At 35.1% G+C, this 18,434-nt stretch overlaps 2 protein-coding genes across 4 annotated transcripts; both read right to left on the reverse strand.

The window, feature by feature from the left end:
- Positions 1-284: 284 nt before the first annotated feature.
- Positions 285-10,940, reverse strand: LOC102609052 (homeobox-DDT domain protein RLT1). Of its 2 annotated transcripts, none has more exons than XM_006467666.4 (18): positions 10,116-10,940; positions 9,377-9,838; positions 9,086-9,168; positions 7,988-8,356; positions 7,768-7,857; positions 7,517-7,681; positions 7,183-7,405; positions 6,502-6,602; positions 5,883-5,969; positions 5,627-5,779; positions 5,368-5,523; positions 4,569-4,778; positions 3,820-4,491; positions 3,154-3,714; positions 2,197-2,826; positions 1,965-2,069; positions 1,506-1,751; positions 285-1,284 (listed from the first exon to the last, which is right to left on the reverse strand). In XM_006467666.4, the coding sequence occupies exons 1-18, from the start codon at positions 10,270-10,272 to the stop codon at positions 565-567; spliced, it is 5,190 nt and encodes a 1,729-aa protein (XP_006467729.1). In that variant the 5' UTR covers positions 10,273-10,940; the 3' UTR covers positions 285-564. The 2 variants fall into 2 exon arrangements, with proteins under 2 accessions (XP_006467729.1, XP_006467730.1); XM_006467667.4 differs by having other exon boundaries at positions 9,086-9,165; positions 10,116-10,939.
- Positions 10,941-11,628: 688 nt separating this feature from the next.
- On the reverse strand, positions 11,629-15,673 carry LOC102608563 (triose phosphate/phosphate translocator, chloroplastic). Of its 2 annotated transcripts, none has more exons than XM_006467664.4 (12): positions 15,214-15,673; positions 15,047-15,115; positions 14,877-14,942; positions 14,691-14,769; positions 13,967-14,087; positions 13,754-13,849; positions 13,529-13,641; positions 13,346-13,423; positions 13,117-13,233; positions 12,773-12,872; positions 12,547-12,647; positions 11,629-11,947 (listed from the first exon to the last, which is right to left on the reverse strand). In XM_006467664.4, exons 1-12 carry the CDS (start codon positions 15,492-15,494, stop codon positions 11,930-11,932), a joined length of 1,239 nt encoding a protein of 412 aa, XP_006467727.1. In that variant the 5' UTR covers positions 15,495-15,673; the 3' UTR covers positions 11,629-11,929. The 2 variants fall into 2 exon arrangements, with proteins under 2 accessions (XP_006467727.1, XP_006467728.1); XM_006467665.3 differs by having other exon boundaries at positions 15,209-15,351.
- Positions 15,674-18,434: the final 2,761 nt, after the last annotated feature.

Raw genomic sequence — 18,434 nt, forward strand, 5'->3', positions numbered from 1 at the left:
CAAGGGTCATGGACCAGGAGATGGCCTTATTAGAATTAATGATGCAATGCTATCTTGGCCCAACGTGGACCAAACATAAACTTGGATAAAAAATTATCCAATCCCATGCTTAATACCACCGCCGAACACGCCCTAAATTTCCAACCAGAAAACTGGAATCAAATCAACCTTTGGCTCCGCGGCGAAAGCCACGCTGAATACCAAGAATAAGCAGCGTGACCTAGACACAACCGTTGTGAACAAATTTTTCTACCACTAATAATATTCTTTGCATTATACACACAAGAAATAAATTTGGAGTCAGCTAGTATTTCAAAAACAAAATAGGAAAAAAAAATTAATATAAATAATGGCGAAAAAGACCTCATTGCTGGCTAGGTTACAAATAATAAGCCTCAATTACATGGATTACAATGCGAATCTAATTACTTCTAACTCCTCGTTCTGAACCCCGATAAAATTCAGAAGGGGTGTGTTCTTTTGCTCCCCTATACAGAAATTCCGCTACAACACCAAAAATATATTGCAGCCTGTGTACCAGCAGCAATCCCATAAATACAATTATCAATCACTATACTCTGAAGCAGCAGAGTCAACGCCATCGTCGATTCCATTCTGATCAGAGGCCTCACTCATGTCAATATTTCCCTCCGAATATTCATCCACTGCTTCTTCAATGCCAGCATCATCTCCAAAAGCATCTTCATCCTCATCACTTACTTCCATCACATCCCTGTTCCAGCCATTAGTAGCACCATTAAAACCAACTTCCCAGTTTCCTTGCTCATATTCCACTGCTTGAACATTGTCGTCAGAGTCCACAGCTTCAGCACTGTTGCTGTTCTCAGCATCCTCCATATTTATCATCCTTTCTTTTCCAACACCCCATTCCTCTTCATCCAAGTTTCTATGTAATCCACTACTACTGTCAGGGATAACCATATGACCCATTTGGCCCTGAAATGTCTCATTTTTAGATGTCCTATCGGCTCTCTTCCTAACCGTTCGGCGACCTCGACCATTTGTTCTTAATCCCTGCTGTTTCAGTCGGAGATTTAAACCCTCATGTTCTCTTGCAGTCCGCCTGCCAACATCAGCAGTGATACTCGGAGTTTTTTTATGATACTTCCTACTCCATCCGTGGTCACGATTGCCTTTTCCACGTCTATAGTTTTTCCGTTTTCCAGCCAGGTTAGAGTAGTTCTCTTCTTTCACAAGTCTATCTTGGTCCAGTTCTTTTAGAACAACCTCTTTGTTCTTGAGAGGTAAATATCTTGAAGGGATCTGCACATATGGAAAAATGGGGGGGTTAGCTGTTCTATTTTTTCTCATTTCTCCCCTAGAAAATGATGATTATAAATAGCTGTCTTATCAAATACACATATGGCCAGATACAAGTTTGACAGAACCACCAGGGAATTTTTTGATTGCAGGGTTGAGAGTTTTCACTGGCACACTGTGAGCTACAAGGTATCAGATTAAAAAGAAATAGCATAAGAACTCACAACTCGTTCGTTGGCTTCCTTATCTTCTTCAAATTGCTCAGGTTTTTCTGGCTTTACATACATTATGGATGCATCAAGTTCCAAAAGCCTAAGAGCCACAGCAGCAGTGGTTTTTGGTATCCATGGAAGTATAGGAACTGACCAAGGGTCAGCACATGTAAAAGAGGAGCCCAGTAATTCCTTTGTTGTCTCAAAGTTCGAAGATAAATATGATCGCTTTATGCCACTCTCAAGGATGGTCAATAACTGCAAAAGAAACTCTGAGTGAGCCACTCATCCAACCAAAACTTAAATGTCAACTTACATATATTGCAACATACACAATTTTGCATGGATGCACAGATAGACATAACTACACAAGAACTTGATTATGTAACGGTGGAATAATGAACTAAGGGATTTTTTATTTGATTAAACTTCCAATTTTACCAGTCACAAAAAAATGAAATTATACACAACCTGTAAAACTTCTTCAGCTGATGATGACATGTTCAACTTCATTCCCCAAGTCTTTCGACGCTCGTCTGTCCATGATGCTTCCAGTGCTTCTGGTGGTATGTATGCCTGCCAATCAATAAATACAAATTATATATGAGCATAAACAAACAATAATTATCAGCTCTTTGAAAAGCTGAAAGATATTATTTAAACATAATTACTTTCAAGAAAATCCAAGTCTTCTCAGTCTCACCTCAATCACAGCAGACAAGGGCTTAAGCAATCGAATTCCCAGAGGAAGAGAAGAATCAGACACATGTATGTCTCTTAGACCTAGCTTCGTTTTCTCTTCACACTGAATGGAATGTTCTGAAAATTTAGAACTCTTATCAACTGCACCAAACGTCCGGTGACAAGAAGGGCAATGGGCATCTTCACAAAGATAAGAATCAAGACACACATCACAAATGACCAAAAGCTGCCTGCACCTTGTCTTCTCATTTTTCGAGGCACAAAGTGATAGTGAATTGAAACATTCTCTCCACATCCACCACTGAAAATCTTGGAACCTTTCCAGGGCAGCTTTCTTCTCGATTTCATTTCTCCCAAGCTCAATTCTGAAAGAAGAAGATGTCTCAAGTGTATCTGAATTTAAACCACAAACTGTACTACTGGGACTGTCAGAACTAGCAAAATCAGGATCAACATCCATTTCAGCAGCTTCATTTTTAATAGCAGTCCAACTTTGACCTACAGTATCAATGCCTTGCAAGTTCCTTCTAACTTTATCTTTGAAGGACGTCTCAATCTTTTGCAACATTATGCGCAAATGAGATTCCCTAGTCCCACGTGCATCCAAAGACGACAATAGAGCATCAAAGGCCTACACAGATAGAATAGAGTCAATAAAAGCATTAAACAGATGCAAATATACCAATCATGTATGCTACATCTTCCTAAAGATATCTTGTGTAGATAGAGTAGATAGACTTTCAAAATAAATAAATAAATAAATAAACAACAGGCACATTAATTTTAGTCATATAGTCAGTAACGTGGAACAGGTATACAAACAAACAATAACAAAATACATAAAACAAATTGACAAAAACATGCATGCAACAAAATCATTATATGAGCATATAGTTAAAAGTAATTTGATATAACATCTAGTAGGAAAGTTACAATTACATATTTGTACAAAAATTACCTCTACAGTATCAATAAGCCTCCAAGTTCCATCATGTAATTCAACGAAGATTCTTCCAGAACAAGGATCATTTCTAGAAGCAGATGTAGCAAACTGCCAGTATCTATTACGTCTGCGATCTTGACCGAGAGGCAAGGACCTGTATACATACATCTCTTCTGCCATATGGGCAATATAAGCTTTCAATTGTGAGCGTGACCTTTTTGAAGCATATCCATGTTGCTGGGTCGCAAGGTTATCCAGACCAGTAGAGGGATCTTGAACCGCTACGGTCCTTTCATTAGGGAATTCACTTAGATGATTCTGAAAAACTTGAGAACCAAACATGGGTTTTTGATCTTCTGCAAGGCTTGGAGATGCCTCATTCTTGTTATCTACAAATACCGGTAATGGGCTTTGGCCACCCTCCGCTGCAGAACTAGCTAGATGTGTTTCAGCTTTGCTTCCCATTGCAGGTGTAAAATCTAGTTTAGTTATATTCTCTTCTTTCAGACGGCTTTTGTCTAATTGGGCTTCAGCCCACATTTGCTTTTTAAGAGCATTGGCTGCTTCCAAACGATCCTGCAGATCTCTCAAAATCAAATTACATGCAAAGAAAAAGCCAGAAAAGGAAAAGAAAAATAAACAAAGCAGATCAACTGATTAAAAAGAAAAATATAGGCTTACCTCAAGAACAGCACGAATAGAGTTTCCTTCATTTGCAATGCCAATTAAAGCAACAAGGGCATTAAGACGCTCCTCCACACTCAAATGAGAATAATCACCCTCGGCTAGTCCTTGGATCCATGATTCACCAGGCTTGCTTTCATCAATCTCAATATTTTCTTGATTGAGATGACTGGCTCCAAAATCTTCAACAGCAACATAGTTATCAGCAGTGCCTTGACATCTTGCATCCTTGGAATCATTTAAAGAAAAGGATGAAAAACCTTTGTCAACCTCGTTTTGCACACTTAATGCAACATCTTTGCAGGCATTGTCTTTTCCACTCACTAAACAAGTGTTGGCTTCATCATATCGATCAATATTTTTGTTTGCACTTGAAGGGGTTGCTAAGTCTTCAACTTCAGGATCCTCTTCAACATCACATTCTGAATCCTCGTCTCTTTCCACATCATCAGCATCTTCTCCACCTAAAAACCCATTTTCAAATATTCGAATTTTCTTTCTGGCAGCTGCAAGTATTGCTTCCGCATCAGCAGGATCCTTCCTAAAGGCAGGTCGTACACAATATGTTGAAGGAGCTATCCTTTCAAAAAGTTTTGTATCCCTCGTCAATGCAACAGAAATTGATGCTTCTGGGGTCTTGCTTGTTGTAAGGTCCCGAAGTCCAGATTTCTTTCAGAAAAACCAATAAATCAGGAAAAAGCACAGAGGACAAACAGCTAACTAATTTAACAACAATCTAAGCTCACCTGAATCTTGTCTGCAAGTTCTAGCACAGTTAATCCCTTGCTTCCCTCAAGTGAAAGAACATGAAAGGCAGCAAATTTGACAGTTCCAGGAGTCAATTTATGCCGAGATCTTCGTGGAAGTAACAAGCCTTTTTCTCGCATCCATGCAAAGGCATTTTCAGCTGCTGAACCATTACGTATGGTAGAAACAATGTCTTCACAACCTTTTCCCTGAAATTACATACGACTATGTTTTGAATAATCAAGAAATCAAAATTGGCACAAATATTCATCTGTTAAGTGCCTAAATGTGATCAAGCCTTAGAACCTGATTCAGCCACATTTGACATGTAATGCCAATACACCTAATATGCAATTAACTCGACTGACATATCTAAGAGTTTCAGCAATTCTATCACAGCTGCAGTCACTGAATCAAATATATTCGAGGAGAATGCTACTCTGCCACTATTACTCTTAACCAATGATGTCCAAAAAAACTAAAAGGCAACCACAATCTTTTAATTAATCGGACACTAACTAGAGCATAGGCAAGCTAACATTCTGAACAAGACACAAAACAAACTACAGAGCTGCCCAACAATATTGGCAAGGGCCAGAGATTCTTCTAACAGGATTATCCACTGGTGTAAAAAAAGAGCTTAGCAACCTCTAATGGAAGTTTTATGTGGTATATCTCAGATCATCACTGTCATGTCTCTACAAACAGCTTCCACGTCATGTCCTATACCTAATATTACCACTATGAACAATAACACACCAATTTCAAAAAAATTATGTTCAAAAGTAAAATACGAACCTCATGATTATCACCTACATTGGCCCATTTACTACTCCTTTTCTTCAACTTTGGCCCAAATCCTGCAGATAATGCTAATTGCCGAAATATTTCATGCCAAGTTAAGGGATTTAGAAGCTGCTGCCAATTGCGTATGTCGAAACCCCAGGCATATGCCTGATAGATAAAGAAAGATAAAAAAGCGTTATCAACAATGTAAAATAGTAATTATGGCAAATAACTAACTCCGGTAAACATGTAAGTGTAAGGCAGAGCTTACCCCTTCAATGATCCGTGGATGTCCACCTTCAGGATTAGCAGCACAATATTGATTCATTCCTAATCCAGTAGAAGGCGTCCTGGCAACATCTTCAATATCTTTTATTATTGATTTCAGCAGCGCAAGATGAATCTCACCCAACAACCTTGATTCCTGCAATCAAAATGACATGAATTGAAAAAAGAATGTTACATGAAAATAAATTTTAATTGTGCAAAAATGTGAATTAAAAGAAAAAGAAATACACATAACTCACATGGTCATGAAACGCTTGCACAAACTCATCAAGAGTAAAAGGCCATAGCCCAAGAACATCAGCAAAGGTAATAAAAAATCTCCAAACCTGCAAAACCCAAGTCAACCGTTGGAACCTCAAAAATGAAGGCATTGAATTCATCATACTAGTTTCAGTTATCTTTCAGAGAAACAGTGAAGAGAAAAGAAAACAACAGGAAAAAGCAAGAAAGAAACACCATCACATTTGAGGCTTTAACGAAGCAATAAAAACACCATAAAGATAAAGACTCAATTCTTGGCATAGAGTTGTAAGCTAGACTAATGCCCAATAAAAACAACAGATGACATGATGGTAGACCGGTCCCCAATACAATAACCAACAGATCACGTGATATGTTGTATAACACCACAGGTTATACAACACAGCTTATGACAGAAGGGTCAAAACCAGGCACAAGGAAAACCTGTTAAAAGGCATCTCATGAAAGGGCGTAAGTAACAAAACGATGCAGTTATTTAATACCCCCACCAATAAAATAAATAAATGAATTAAAAAAAAAGGTGCACAAATAAGAAATAAATAAGATAAAAAGCAAATGAAAAAAAATTAAGAATACATAAGTGTTATTATTTCATACCATGAGAAGGTTCCCGACATTTTCCTCTGAATCACTCCATGGTTGAACCGAAAACGGCCTTTTTAGTCGCACAGTCTTGGGAGGGAACACACTTAAAGAATCTAAGGCAAAAAAATTGCACAGCAGTGCTCAGGAAAACTAGCAAAAAGACAATGGAAGAACACTATCATAGTTAATGAAACGAAAGCCACTAAAAGAAAGAACGCCTCATGCTTATCATCTTAAATAAGATAGAAAGGTTATAAAGATCCCAGAAAATTGTTGAATGAAGTAATGGCAGGAAAAGATGTAAAACCATATTTACAACCATAAAACGAATGAAACATCATCGATTTTCTATCAAGGAACAAGGTCTGCATCTACATAAATAGAATAAAATAAAATTTGGCTCTGGATTTCAGTTCCTGTGGCAACTGTTTAGGGTCATGAGGAGAAAATAACATAAATTCCAAGAATAATGTCCACAAATTCTCACAAATGCAGATAAAAAATCATCATCATTTCTCTGGTTGGGTCTTATTTTCAGAAACCTTTTAAAGCTTGATATTGTATAGTCTCATAATAATTTCATTCATTGGTTTATTCCAAGAACATAGAAGCGAAGAGTCAACCCAAAAGAAAAAGGATAAAGGACAGTCAATCAAGTAAGCGCATAAGAAAGATATATCAAGCAAGATATACCTCGGAAAGAATCGAGGTTCTGCAAGGTTTCAAGGTCAAGATGAATTATTGAGGACAATCCTTTACTGGCAGCAGCCAAATCCATGAGTTCCAATTGTTCATCCTCAATAAGATCCATAGATTCTTTAGCCATTTTGCGGGCAGTTGCCTTCTCAATGGCAACTTTACGTTTAGCTGCCTGTTTCTCCATGCGAAGCTCTTCTTTGAGCCTCCTTTTTTCAGCCTATGAACAACACCCCACAGAGAGAAAGGTTCAGATCATTTATCCAAAAGAAAAACAATAAATGATGAGATGAAGTGTAGATTCAAATTATTGTTATCCTCTCAAACTTACTCTTAAGTATTCTTTCTGTAGAAATTTTTCCCTCCGTTCCATTTCGCGTTTTTGCTCACGCAGTGATCGCTCTTCCTCTCTCTGTCTTTCACGCATCAACCTTTCTTCTTCCTTCCTTCTTTCACGCTCATGCTTCTCCATTTCTTTTCTCATTCTTTCCTCATTCTAAGAATGCAAAATAGATAAGATAAGCATATGAAAAGCTATTGGTTTCCCCAACATGGCACAAATCAGGAGTAGTACAACAAAACCTTTCGCCTCAGATTATCTTGTCTTTCAAGCTCTTTTTGTATCCGAATCTCATTGGCTTCAACTTCCCTTGCAATTCTAGCTTCGTCACACTACAAGATGCAACTTAAAATGCAATCACTTAACTCTCGAAATTTTTCTAAAAGAAAAATATGAAGCTGTACAATTCTAGGCTGAATATTGTAACCTTCCATAGATTTCCAATAAGCAAGTAAGGGATACCTTGCGTTTCTTCTCCATACGTTGCTCAGCGTCATTATTGAAAGTTTGCCCATCAGACAATAAATAAGGATCTTCAGTTCCAAAAATTGGGTGACTGGTAGACTGCGCATTTTTTCTATTATTTGAGGTTGATTCCCGTTGTAGGAGAGAGTCTTCACCTCCATTCGGTGATGAAAAAATGTGTGCTGGCTTGTCTTGTTGAGATAAAACACGAACACGAGCAACATGGCCTTGAACACCATGAACTCTTGATGAGGGTTCATTTGCATGAAGAAAAGAAGTTCTAGCTCTTGAACCATCAATCGGTGAACCATGAAAATAAGGTTGGTCTGAGAGAGACTGATATTCATGGTGAGCCCTTGGGATGACCTGGAATTAGATTCACACAACTTCAACAATGAAATTTATATTAATTGCAAAAAATCTAGCATTTACACTAGAAAAAAAATAAAGAAAAAAAAATGTCCACATGGGGAAAAAAATAAACCCAGGATAACACAATCAACAATATAAAAAGACATACAGTGTCTTCATTTTCTGTTACAAGAACAAGATATCTATAGATGCCTAAGAAGCAACTTTAGCATGCATTCTGGTGGAGAAAAAAGAAGGAAATAGAACCAAACAGCAACTGAACAATATTCTTTATTGGAAGGAACCAAATGAAAGAACAGTATAAGATCCAAAATTCACAAGTAGCAATCACAACACAAATGCGCAAGAAAGCGAAGAAAACCTCAAATGAAACAGATCAAGTTTCAGGCATCAAACTAATAACTGTTGCCAAATAATTTCAGCTGAAAAAGAAGACCACTTTAGATTTCAGTTAGAAAAAGGGATAATATTGATATAAAACTACACAAAGTTTTAGTTGAAAACTGAAGCCGCTAATAACAATATCCAGTTCATTCAAGCCAGTGTTATAGAAGCAGAACAGAGAAAATCTTAATTGCTGACATTAGTAAAAAGACCTAGACTAATGAACTCCAAAGGCATGTTGAGCATCCAAATAAAAATGCAATCTCACAGATTTAGCTATCAAGTAGCTTGCCAAATATATTCATTAGAAACATCTAAGCAAAGAATTGAGAAACCAACTTTATTTGACTTGGTATCATATCGATCATATATTTTGCTCTCATAAGGATGCCCGGACCGCTTCTGCTGCTCAGAGCTTCCTGCTTCATATGCAGTAAGGTTAAAAAAAAAAAAGAATTAGCAGGAACTCTATTTGCCATAAAATCAAAATACATTAGATAAATCTTCTTAAATGAAGACCTTATACCAAGGCATTGTTGCATCAGTGAAATCCGTGAAAACCAGGAAGGTCAATAACAAAACATATTACTTTCTAAAACTAATAACAGAATGCATAGCTTATGGTTCTACCTATTGGCGCCCCAAAAGCATCCGGTGGCAAGGAATCAAACTCCATTCCAAGAATTGGCCCATCCTCTCTCAATGGCTCCCCTAACTGCGCTTCCACACAGGCTATCGCTCTGAGTTCCATTATTGACTGTTGTGACTCATAAGACCTCCTTACAATTGGCATATCATCCATTAAACCTCGAGAAGACCCCACTGCATTCCTAAGCTCCATTAAATAAGGACTGGAGCCTGATCCTGAGCCCGAGCCATAATCACTCCCAGGCTCAGCCCCAGCTCGCAACTCATCTATAGGAGATTCTGGCATTACCACAGCCACATTTTTTCGCATTTTTTTTGGCGGATTCTCCTTTTCCTTCTTATCCTTCAATCTTCTGTGACAAAACCACATCTGCAACTGTCGATCAGATAAGCCTAATTTCTCAGATAGCTCAGCTCGAGTAGACTCAGATGGGTATGTCTCCGCTGAATCAATCAATCAAAAAAAAAATCAACAAATTGAACCAACAATCTAAACAAAATTTAAGTCATATAACACCAAATTAAATAGTAAATAGAAAATTTAAACGTACATATCATGAAAGGAAATAACATACATATTCAGAGAACATACGAACTGAACAAAGAAATCAAACTGAATTCAACATATGGGAGCTAAATACAACAAATATAGAAATTTTAGCGATCACATCCAAAAAAAAACTAAAAAAAAACCATAAAAAAGAGAGATATTTGTACGAACAAGCATAGGCTTTCTCGAGGGTTTCGAGTTGAAACGGAGTCTTCATCTGTCGTTTGGGCTTTCCTTGTTGACCTTCATTAGAATGATTATTATTATTATTATTGACAACAAATTTTTTACATTCATTACTTTTCTCGGCGTCTGAATCGACCTCCATTGAAGCCACCACCAGATCACACAAAATCTAGGGTTTCTTTCTTCAAAGAAAAAAAGAAATCTACTTTATTATAGTTTCTCTCTCCAGAACGAAATATCGTGTGAGTGAAGAAAAGGGGGAGAGGCAGAGAAGAAATAACAAAGAATAAAACGAAAATAATATGAATGCGAAGAATAATAAAAGCGACGACGATGAATGATGATAAGAGATGAAAGAGAGATTGAGACGAGAGAAGAATAAAATTAAATTTAAAATTTAATATTGTCAATATTAATGATGATGATGATAATAATAATAATAATAATAATAATAATACAAATGAGAAAACAAAGTGAAAATAGTAAAAAGCGAAATCAGGAACAGAACAATAGTAGTAGTCCTTCTTGACTCTAATTACAACCCATCCCATTTTTTGTTTTTTTAATTTTCTTAAGACTTATTGATTTTGTTTTTCTTTTGTTTTTATTGAATGGTGTGAGTGAGTGTCAAACTGAGGCCTTGAATATTTGATGTGGGCTAATAACAAATGCAAAAGAAATCAACTGTTTCTTTTTTTCTTTTCTTTTTTCCTTTTTTTTTATTTTGATTTCCCTTTTCTTGGTTCTTGGTGTTTAAAAAAGAAAAAAGAAAAAAGTATTAATCAGAATATTTATTGGATGTTGCTTTTGGGTTGGAATGAATTGAGAAGTTGTTTGTTCTGTGGTTTCGCGGCTTCAGGATCTTTGGGCGTGCGATTTATGTTTGACATTCTAGTTTGCGCTTTTGTGGGGCCCAATTTTTTTGGGCTGGGCTTTTAAACCTTGGGCTTTAAATATAGTTTAAGCCTTACGAAATTGACGACAAGTTGTTCTTCATTCAAGATATAAAAGACAAGTCGTTATTTTAATTTTAGAGAAACTGACAGGTCATTCGTGGGTTATGAATGAAAAATTATGAAGTGACGACCGACGGATAAGTAGAGAGTAACATCGTCCGCGGTGATAAGAACAAGTCAACCACTAGCATAAGGCATGGACGAGAAATCATCAAAGCATCAACGACAAACTTGGTGTTACAAATCATGTGCAGAAATAACTTTTTGTACACAAAAGATTACTCGTTATGCATTCTGATTCACAATTCACTAAATGGTATATAGGTCTCATTAAAATTTCGCTACCCAAATTGACAGTTGACACACAGGATGCCTGCAAAAGAAACTTTATTCATAAGCAATTTTAGGATGATATCAGTATTTGTTCTGATCCGTCGTTCGGTTAGAACTCGACCAAACAATAAAATCCGTCCTCATAATCATATTATTTTCATTAACAAAATGCAACCTTTGGTGATTAATAGTAAATAATTAACAGCTGATGAAATTTTAATATTCACATATTTCATTAATTCTCACTTTCTGTAAAACTCTTCAGAGCTGCTAATTGAATTATATATAAGCTTGTTTTGAGAGACGGAAGCAAGCGATACATTATTATCAGTCAACATGAGCTGATTGCAAATTAGCAAATTGTTTGTACTCTGAATTAAAGAAAATTTATTGTCAAAAAATAACCTCACAGCCAAAGAAATACACTCAATTTGTCATTTTGATCTTTGGGGGAAAAAGTAGCACGACTTTACATCGGGACCTTTCCTCATTCACATGCTTCTTTTCTTCTCATGCTGCTTTCATTTGCTGCAAAAAGAAAGGAAGAAAAGAACTTTGCATTAATGCTAAAATCTCCAGCTTAAGTCCCAACAAACGCTTGAAGTGTACAAAAAAACTTAAGAAAATATTTCCTCCTTTCAAATAAAATAAAATAATATATATATATATATATATATATAAGAGGTGTCTTGAGTGTGTTTTGGAAAATATATGACTTGTAAGTAAATTGGCATGTAAGATTTATAACACTAACAAATCTTCATATTATTTTCCTTTCAGAAAAATAATAATAATTATAAAGATATTACTCTTTGAGTGTATTTTGGGAACACAATGAAATAGAGCACAGCAATTTGCTGATCAACTTCAGCTCCCCTCGCTCTCTTTGTTGAAAGAAAATAAAGAAAATGGACTGCTTTTATCTTAGTTTCTAGTCACCCACATTTATAATTTGTACACCTAGGAATTAGAGAGCTAAAGCTGATATCACTTTATCAGATTGGCAGAATTTTCAGAAAATGGGCATAGATTCAGATATTTTGGGACTCAACTCCATGTGAATTCTAGTGGCTATATGTGTGTGTGTGTGTGTCAGTGTGGTGGTTATATAATAGAATGATACTCACTCGTTTCTCTTCTTCCATTTGGGCCTTGATGTAAGAGTAGGCTGCCACTCCAGCAATTGCAATGACTGTTCCAATACCAGTTTGGGTTGAGATCTTGTTGCCTGCAATGAACAAATTGTTTAAATATTACATCTCAAATGAGTACTAGTACTAAGAATTAAATACGAAATACTTATATGTGATAAGGAAAAGAAATGATGAAATCAATTTGAAGTCATAGACTTACCAAAGGCCAGGATTGAGAACCCAATCACAAACACACGTTTCAGTACATTGCCAACTGCATGAGTAAGAGGTGCAACCCTCTCCAAGGTGTTGGTAGCCAACTGAAATTCCAAAGGGAAATCTTATTTATTTATTTATTTTATTATTATTTTCATCATAAACACCAAATTATGATATACTTTTTGCTAAACAGTCATAGCAGTAGGGACAAGTAGAAAAAGACTAATTGAATAATATTAAACTAAATGCTGGAAAAAACACTAAACAAAATGATTCATAGATTGAACAAGGAACTAACTTAATTTATACAAATCACACATTGCAGCAAGTCAACAAGATGCATACCTGATTGTAGAGGTGGTAAAACATCCCCACCCAAAAAAGATCTGAAATGAACTTGACCATGCCCACTTTGGAAATTGCATCACTTAAGCCATGCTTAATCAGTTGAGGTCCCTCAACCTATAAAATCAAAATCAATGGAGATAATGATGAACAAAAACAAAACAGATAATGATAAAGAATAAATTTAGGGCAGGAATCATGAATGGTCTGAAAGTTTCCTTTTACTCACAATGATGGCTGGTGGAATACAGACAAAGAGCGCAATGATGGAAATATAGGCATAAATATTAGTACTGTCCATATCAGTCTGCATAAGAATGAGCAATAGTGATTTGTGAAAAGGAGATTATTTTTAAAGTCCATTAGCAGCAGCTTTGCATGAAGAACAACAAAGAGTTTCATAAAAAATCACCATGGCTTTCTTGGAGTAGATACTCCTGTAAGTAAACGATATGTTGGAAATCATAGCACTAATGAAGCCCGTCCAATTGAACGACAGCTCAGTCAATGATGCCATTGACACTCCTGCAACGATCAGAAATCAGCCACAGTCACATTATGCATAAAATCCGAGCTTCCTATTGAATTTAATGAAAAAGAAAAACGCCACCGTACTGGCAAGAGATAGAGAGCCTACCAATAACCACAGGAGCAAGAGACAGCCACAGAGTCAGAGGTAACTGTTGGCCTAGAATGAATTGTGAAGCAGCAGCGTTGAAGAAGGGCTCAAGAGCTGAAAAGAAATAAAACCAATATATAAAAAACAGATTCAGTTGTGAAGTGTATAGAAGAAGAGACATTGATAGTATAAAATGATTTTCCCCTTGATCCGCATAATGCCAAATTTCACCTTTGATGGTATGGGTAAAGGAGACAGCAACTGCTGCAAAAGACACGTTGCTGGTAACATGGCCCAATGCATGACACACAGCAACAGGGATTAAGAGCTTCAGGAGTTTTGAATCAATAGGCTACACAAAAAATACAGTTATGTGATATTATGAGTACACATTTCTGGGAGAAAATCGCAATGAGACAATTGAGAACTCAACGTTGCAATAAAGATTATTAATTTATGACTCAACATAATAATAATATCAGTCTTTTAAATCAAACATATGTCTGACATGATTAATCAGTTTCTACCTGCAATTGTTTTCCAAGCTCGGCATGCAAAAGTATTTAAATTCCTCTTAAGCTTCCAGAAAGCATGCTACACATGGGCTGATGCACAGCTACTGTAATGTGTGATCAAGACATGTTTAAATATTTACATTTTTATTAATTGTTTAATCATGAATGTGATATGTAATCAATAAAACTCTCAAAATCAAAATCATTTCCAATGACCTTGGTAATGCAAGAAGAAATACACAAACACCACGTGGCTAAGCAAATATTAATTAATTCATTCATATGAATCGAATCGAACCAGCAGCAGTTCATACATCGTCAAACACTGTGAATATGGCAAGTGGTAAATGGAAAGTCTACCGAAAATCAAAGAAATCGATCTCAATGAAATACTAGTGATCAATTGGCACAAATTAGTGGGCTTTAATAGGTCCACTTACAGCTCGCTTGGGAAGGCCCACAGCCCAGCTCACCAAACAGTAAACCACCCCAACCAACAAATGAATAACGGACACAAAACTGCACAGAACAAACTTTCATACGTAAAACGGAAAAGGGTTTTTGATAAAATTCACATCGTCAAACAAAACGAAATAGGAAGTGTGAACCCAACGAAGCGAACTCACTAAGGATATGGGAAGTAATTGTAAATCCTCTTGTTAAGAATGTTGAATATCACGTTCAGGAAGTACCTGCAAAAAGGACAGTTCCGTCATCTCCCGCCGCAAGTTTACAGAACTTTCTGACTTGCAGACGAGTTGACAGTTAGGACGGTTAAAGAGGTCACGTGACTTACCACATGAAGAAGAAGAACCCGGTCACGAGGGCCGGATACCTGTCAAAGAATCTGACCGGAGCAGCTTCTCTGCAATCACCACCGAGTCAGAGAGAAAAAAAAAACGAATTAGTACTGAGTTAGCAAACACGAGTTGACCAAGTCAGAACGGAGGAGACGGACCTCACCCGGCGGAATCGCTTCCTTCGGCAGGAGAAGAAGCGGTGGCGAGGATTGGACGGAGAATCTCCTTCTTTCCGGCGAAAAGACCAGCCGGAGCATTGGAGCTCTCGAGGAGCAGAGCAGGACGTAGCTGTCTTCCCCAAATGACATTCCCGCCTTCACCAACGGCTCCAATCGGCTTCAACGAGATGAAGCTGACGTTTTGGTGGTTCTCAAGCGGCGATCTTCGGAGGCTTGAAATGGTGGTGGTGGTGGTGGTGGCGCGTGACAGCACTCGCGACTCCATCGTGTCACCGCTGTGGCTACTTTTGAGAGAGAAACAAATGTGGTTTTCGTAGCCTGTGTGAGCTCTTAACGAGAGAGAAGGAAATAAATGTGCTCCGAGAAAGATATCTTGCGCGAGCACGTGAACAGTTATTTTTCGCGGTAAATTTCATTATTTGTCTTCGTTGACTATTCATGATTCCTAGTTCGGTTACAACACTATTAAACTGCATCGACTTACCTGATTTCTTTATCAAATGTTGATGACTCACTGAAAGGATGATGAACGGTGTGGGGGTAGTTGAGCTGAGGATGATATAGTAGATTGAGGTGCAGATGAAACGGGGTGTATTTTTGTGAGGTGATATCAACTGGTGGTGAATTATTGGAAGAAGAGGATATGTGGGGCCATCTTATCCTCGATGAGAGGCCGAAGAGGGAGGGCTTGTCTTGTCCAATCGAGGTGTCTGGCCCTGTTTTCCAAATCCTTATCATTTTTGCCGTGAGATGAGAGCTAAGCTAACCCGAGAAGGGGATGGAAACGGATGGTGAGTTATATATGATTTGGTACTGAGGTGAGTTACTTAAGGTATTGTTTAATATTGATTTATTATAATTTTTAAGATGTAATTATTATTAAAAAATTATAATTATAAAATAAAAATTAATAATGTGTAGTAAATATAATTTTTAAATAAAATTTTGATAAAAATAATAAAAATAATATAAATTTTTATTATAAAATAGTTTATCAAATCAACTTAACTTCTAAATTTTAGTAATTAATTATTTACTAAACACTTTAATATTATAATTTTTAAATTATAATTACTTAACTTTAATATCAAACGCACATCAGTGTTGCAAGTTGCAACTGTAATTACGAATATTAGAAATATATATATATATTCTCAATACTATAGTCAATGCTCAAACCCTTGCCCCCAGGTTTTCCGACATCAATCATAAAATTTAAATAATAATTCATTGGGGTTATATATATTTATATTTTGTCAATTGTGTTAATGTATTACTTTTTCATAATTATATCGTCTACTGTTTCCTTACAAATCTACAAGAACCTTATTCAGCAAATAGTTAATTAATTTATTAAAAAAAAACCGAGTGCCTTGCCCTCCGTGAGCTAAACACCTTTTTTGGTCCCAAGGGGTTTGGAAAATGAATATCATGACAAGTTGTTGGATGTATCTTTCCTTCGAATTGAGGTAGGAGAGTAAACACATGTGTATGGAATGATAACGACAACTCTCATATTAATCAAATTTATGGCTTTTTATTTAAATAATAAAAAAAAGTTCTTCTATGATGTTGTAAATTTTTTTGCAGTATCAATAATGTGTTAATTGTGAACCATTAGATTTAATCAATGGTATATAATATTTATACTAAAAAAATAATTTTAAAATAATGGTAACCGTTCAAGTTGGTGGATAATTTTGTAAAATAATTGTGACCACCCTTAGAGTTTGAAACAATCTCACTTAAATAGTATATTTTATTTAAAATTACTTTTCAGCTCTCCTTTAAATTTGTAATATGATAATCTCTTTTAAATAAATCTCCCAAAATCAGTTACCTACCATTAAGTATAAAATATAATATCAAGTAGGTTATTTAACACAAAATCTTGTAATAATTTGTATTGTATGAATTTAATTACAAATCATTAATACCTAAACAATAATGATAATAGAAAGCATTGCAATAAACTATTTTATATGTGTTTTATTAATAATACTATATGAGTCACAACAAATGAGAAATATTTTATTCACCAATTATTATTGAAAAATCTATATGTCTATATAACTATAGAGTGAGAAATATTTTGATTTAATTTTTTATAAAAAAAATTAAACTATTTATTTCATGTAATTCAATGGTGGAGGATATAACATTATGAAATATTACTTTGACTTTCAATATCAACCATTAGACTATGAGATATTAGTGGCTCAAATATTGTGCCAAAATTTTAAGTTAAAGTATCCCAAACCATATCTTTATAATGGAAATATAAAAACATACAATGATTTTTTTCCTCATTTTGTCCATTAAATATTATTTGATGTAATATTTTATTTATTGTCACTATTAATTATCATAATAAAAGTAATGCTCTTCGTATCATAAAAAATTTATAATTACTATCAAAGAATAACAATAAAATAATCTTTCATGATTAATAAACTAAAGTTAATTAGGAATATGTGTTAGATTTAACTTTTATGAAATTAACAAAGTGACATTTGAAAATAAAATGAAAACAAGCTTGTGAAAGTTAAATTTTATAAGGCTGAGATAATTTCCTACCATGTCAATAAAAATCTAAAAATACAAATGATTTTATTTCACTTCTTTTCCCACGTAAATATTATTGGAGGCAATATTTTCTTTATTGTCACTATTAATTATCATAACAAAAGTAATGACTCTTAATAACATAAAATTTTATAATTACAATAAAAGGATATCAATAAAATAATCTTTCACGACTCATAAACTAAAACTCATTAGGAATATATATTAGATTTAACTTTTATGAAATTAACAAAGTGATATTTGAAAATAAAATGAAAATATATAGGCTTATAAAACTTAAAAGTACTACCATGTAAGGATATTAATTGTAAGATAAATATAAAGTTCATGGAATAAGTATGTTAAATGGGTGTTAAAAATAATACATACTTTATGATCAATTATACAATGACCCTTAATATTATATAAAATAATGAGTATTTTAATATACGATATTAAATTTTATTAAAACATGTGTGAACAAGTAATTTTTATGTTACAAGCAATCTCAACAATGAGTTTATTGATGTAACTATGATATTTACTTAAGTATATGTACTTAGTTGTGTTATTTATTACTATTATATCATAAATAAATTTTACAATTGCAACTTATTTATTTGATTTGTGTTAAATAACC

Source organism: Citrus sinensis, chromosome 2 (genome assembly GCF_022201045.2).
Source record: "Citrus sinensis cultivar Valencia sweet orange chromosome 2, DVS_A1.0, whole genome shotgun sequence".
Lineage (NCBI taxonomy): Eukaryota > Viridiplantae > Streptophyta > Magnoliopsida > Sapindales > Rutaceae > Citrus > Citrus sinensis.

What these genes read in the sequence shown, in the direction of transcription:
- LOC102609052 (XM_006467666.4), bottom strand. Translation starts at nt 10,272, where the DNA reads ATGGAGGTCGATTCAGACGCCGAGAAAAGTAATGAATGTAAAAAATTT. An exon ending in TGCTTTTGGGGCGCCAATAG is followed by an intron (nt 9,169 to 9,376) that starts GTAGAACCATAA and finishes CTGCATATGAAG; the next exon opens with CAGGAAGCTCTGAGCAGCAG. An exon ending in AACTTGCAGACAAGATTCAG is followed by an intron (nt 4,492 to 4,568) that starts GTGAGCTTAGAT and finishes TTTTTCTGAAAG; the next exon opens with AAATCTGGACTTCGGGACCT.
- LOC102608563 (XM_006467664.4), bottom strand. Translation starts at nt 15,494, where the DNA reads ATGGAGTCGCGAGTGCTGTCACGCGCCACCACCACCACCACCACCATT. An exon ending in GAAGGAAGCGATTCCGCCGG is followed by an intron (nt 15,116 to 15,213) that starts GTGAGGTCCGTC and finishes TGGTGATTGCAG; the next exon opens with AGAAGCTGCTCCGGTCAGAT. An exon ending in AATTACTTCCCATATCCTTA is followed by an intron (nt 14,770 to 14,876) that starts GTGAGTTCGCTT and finishes TGTTCTGTGCAG; the next exon opens with TTTTGTGTCCGTTATTCATT.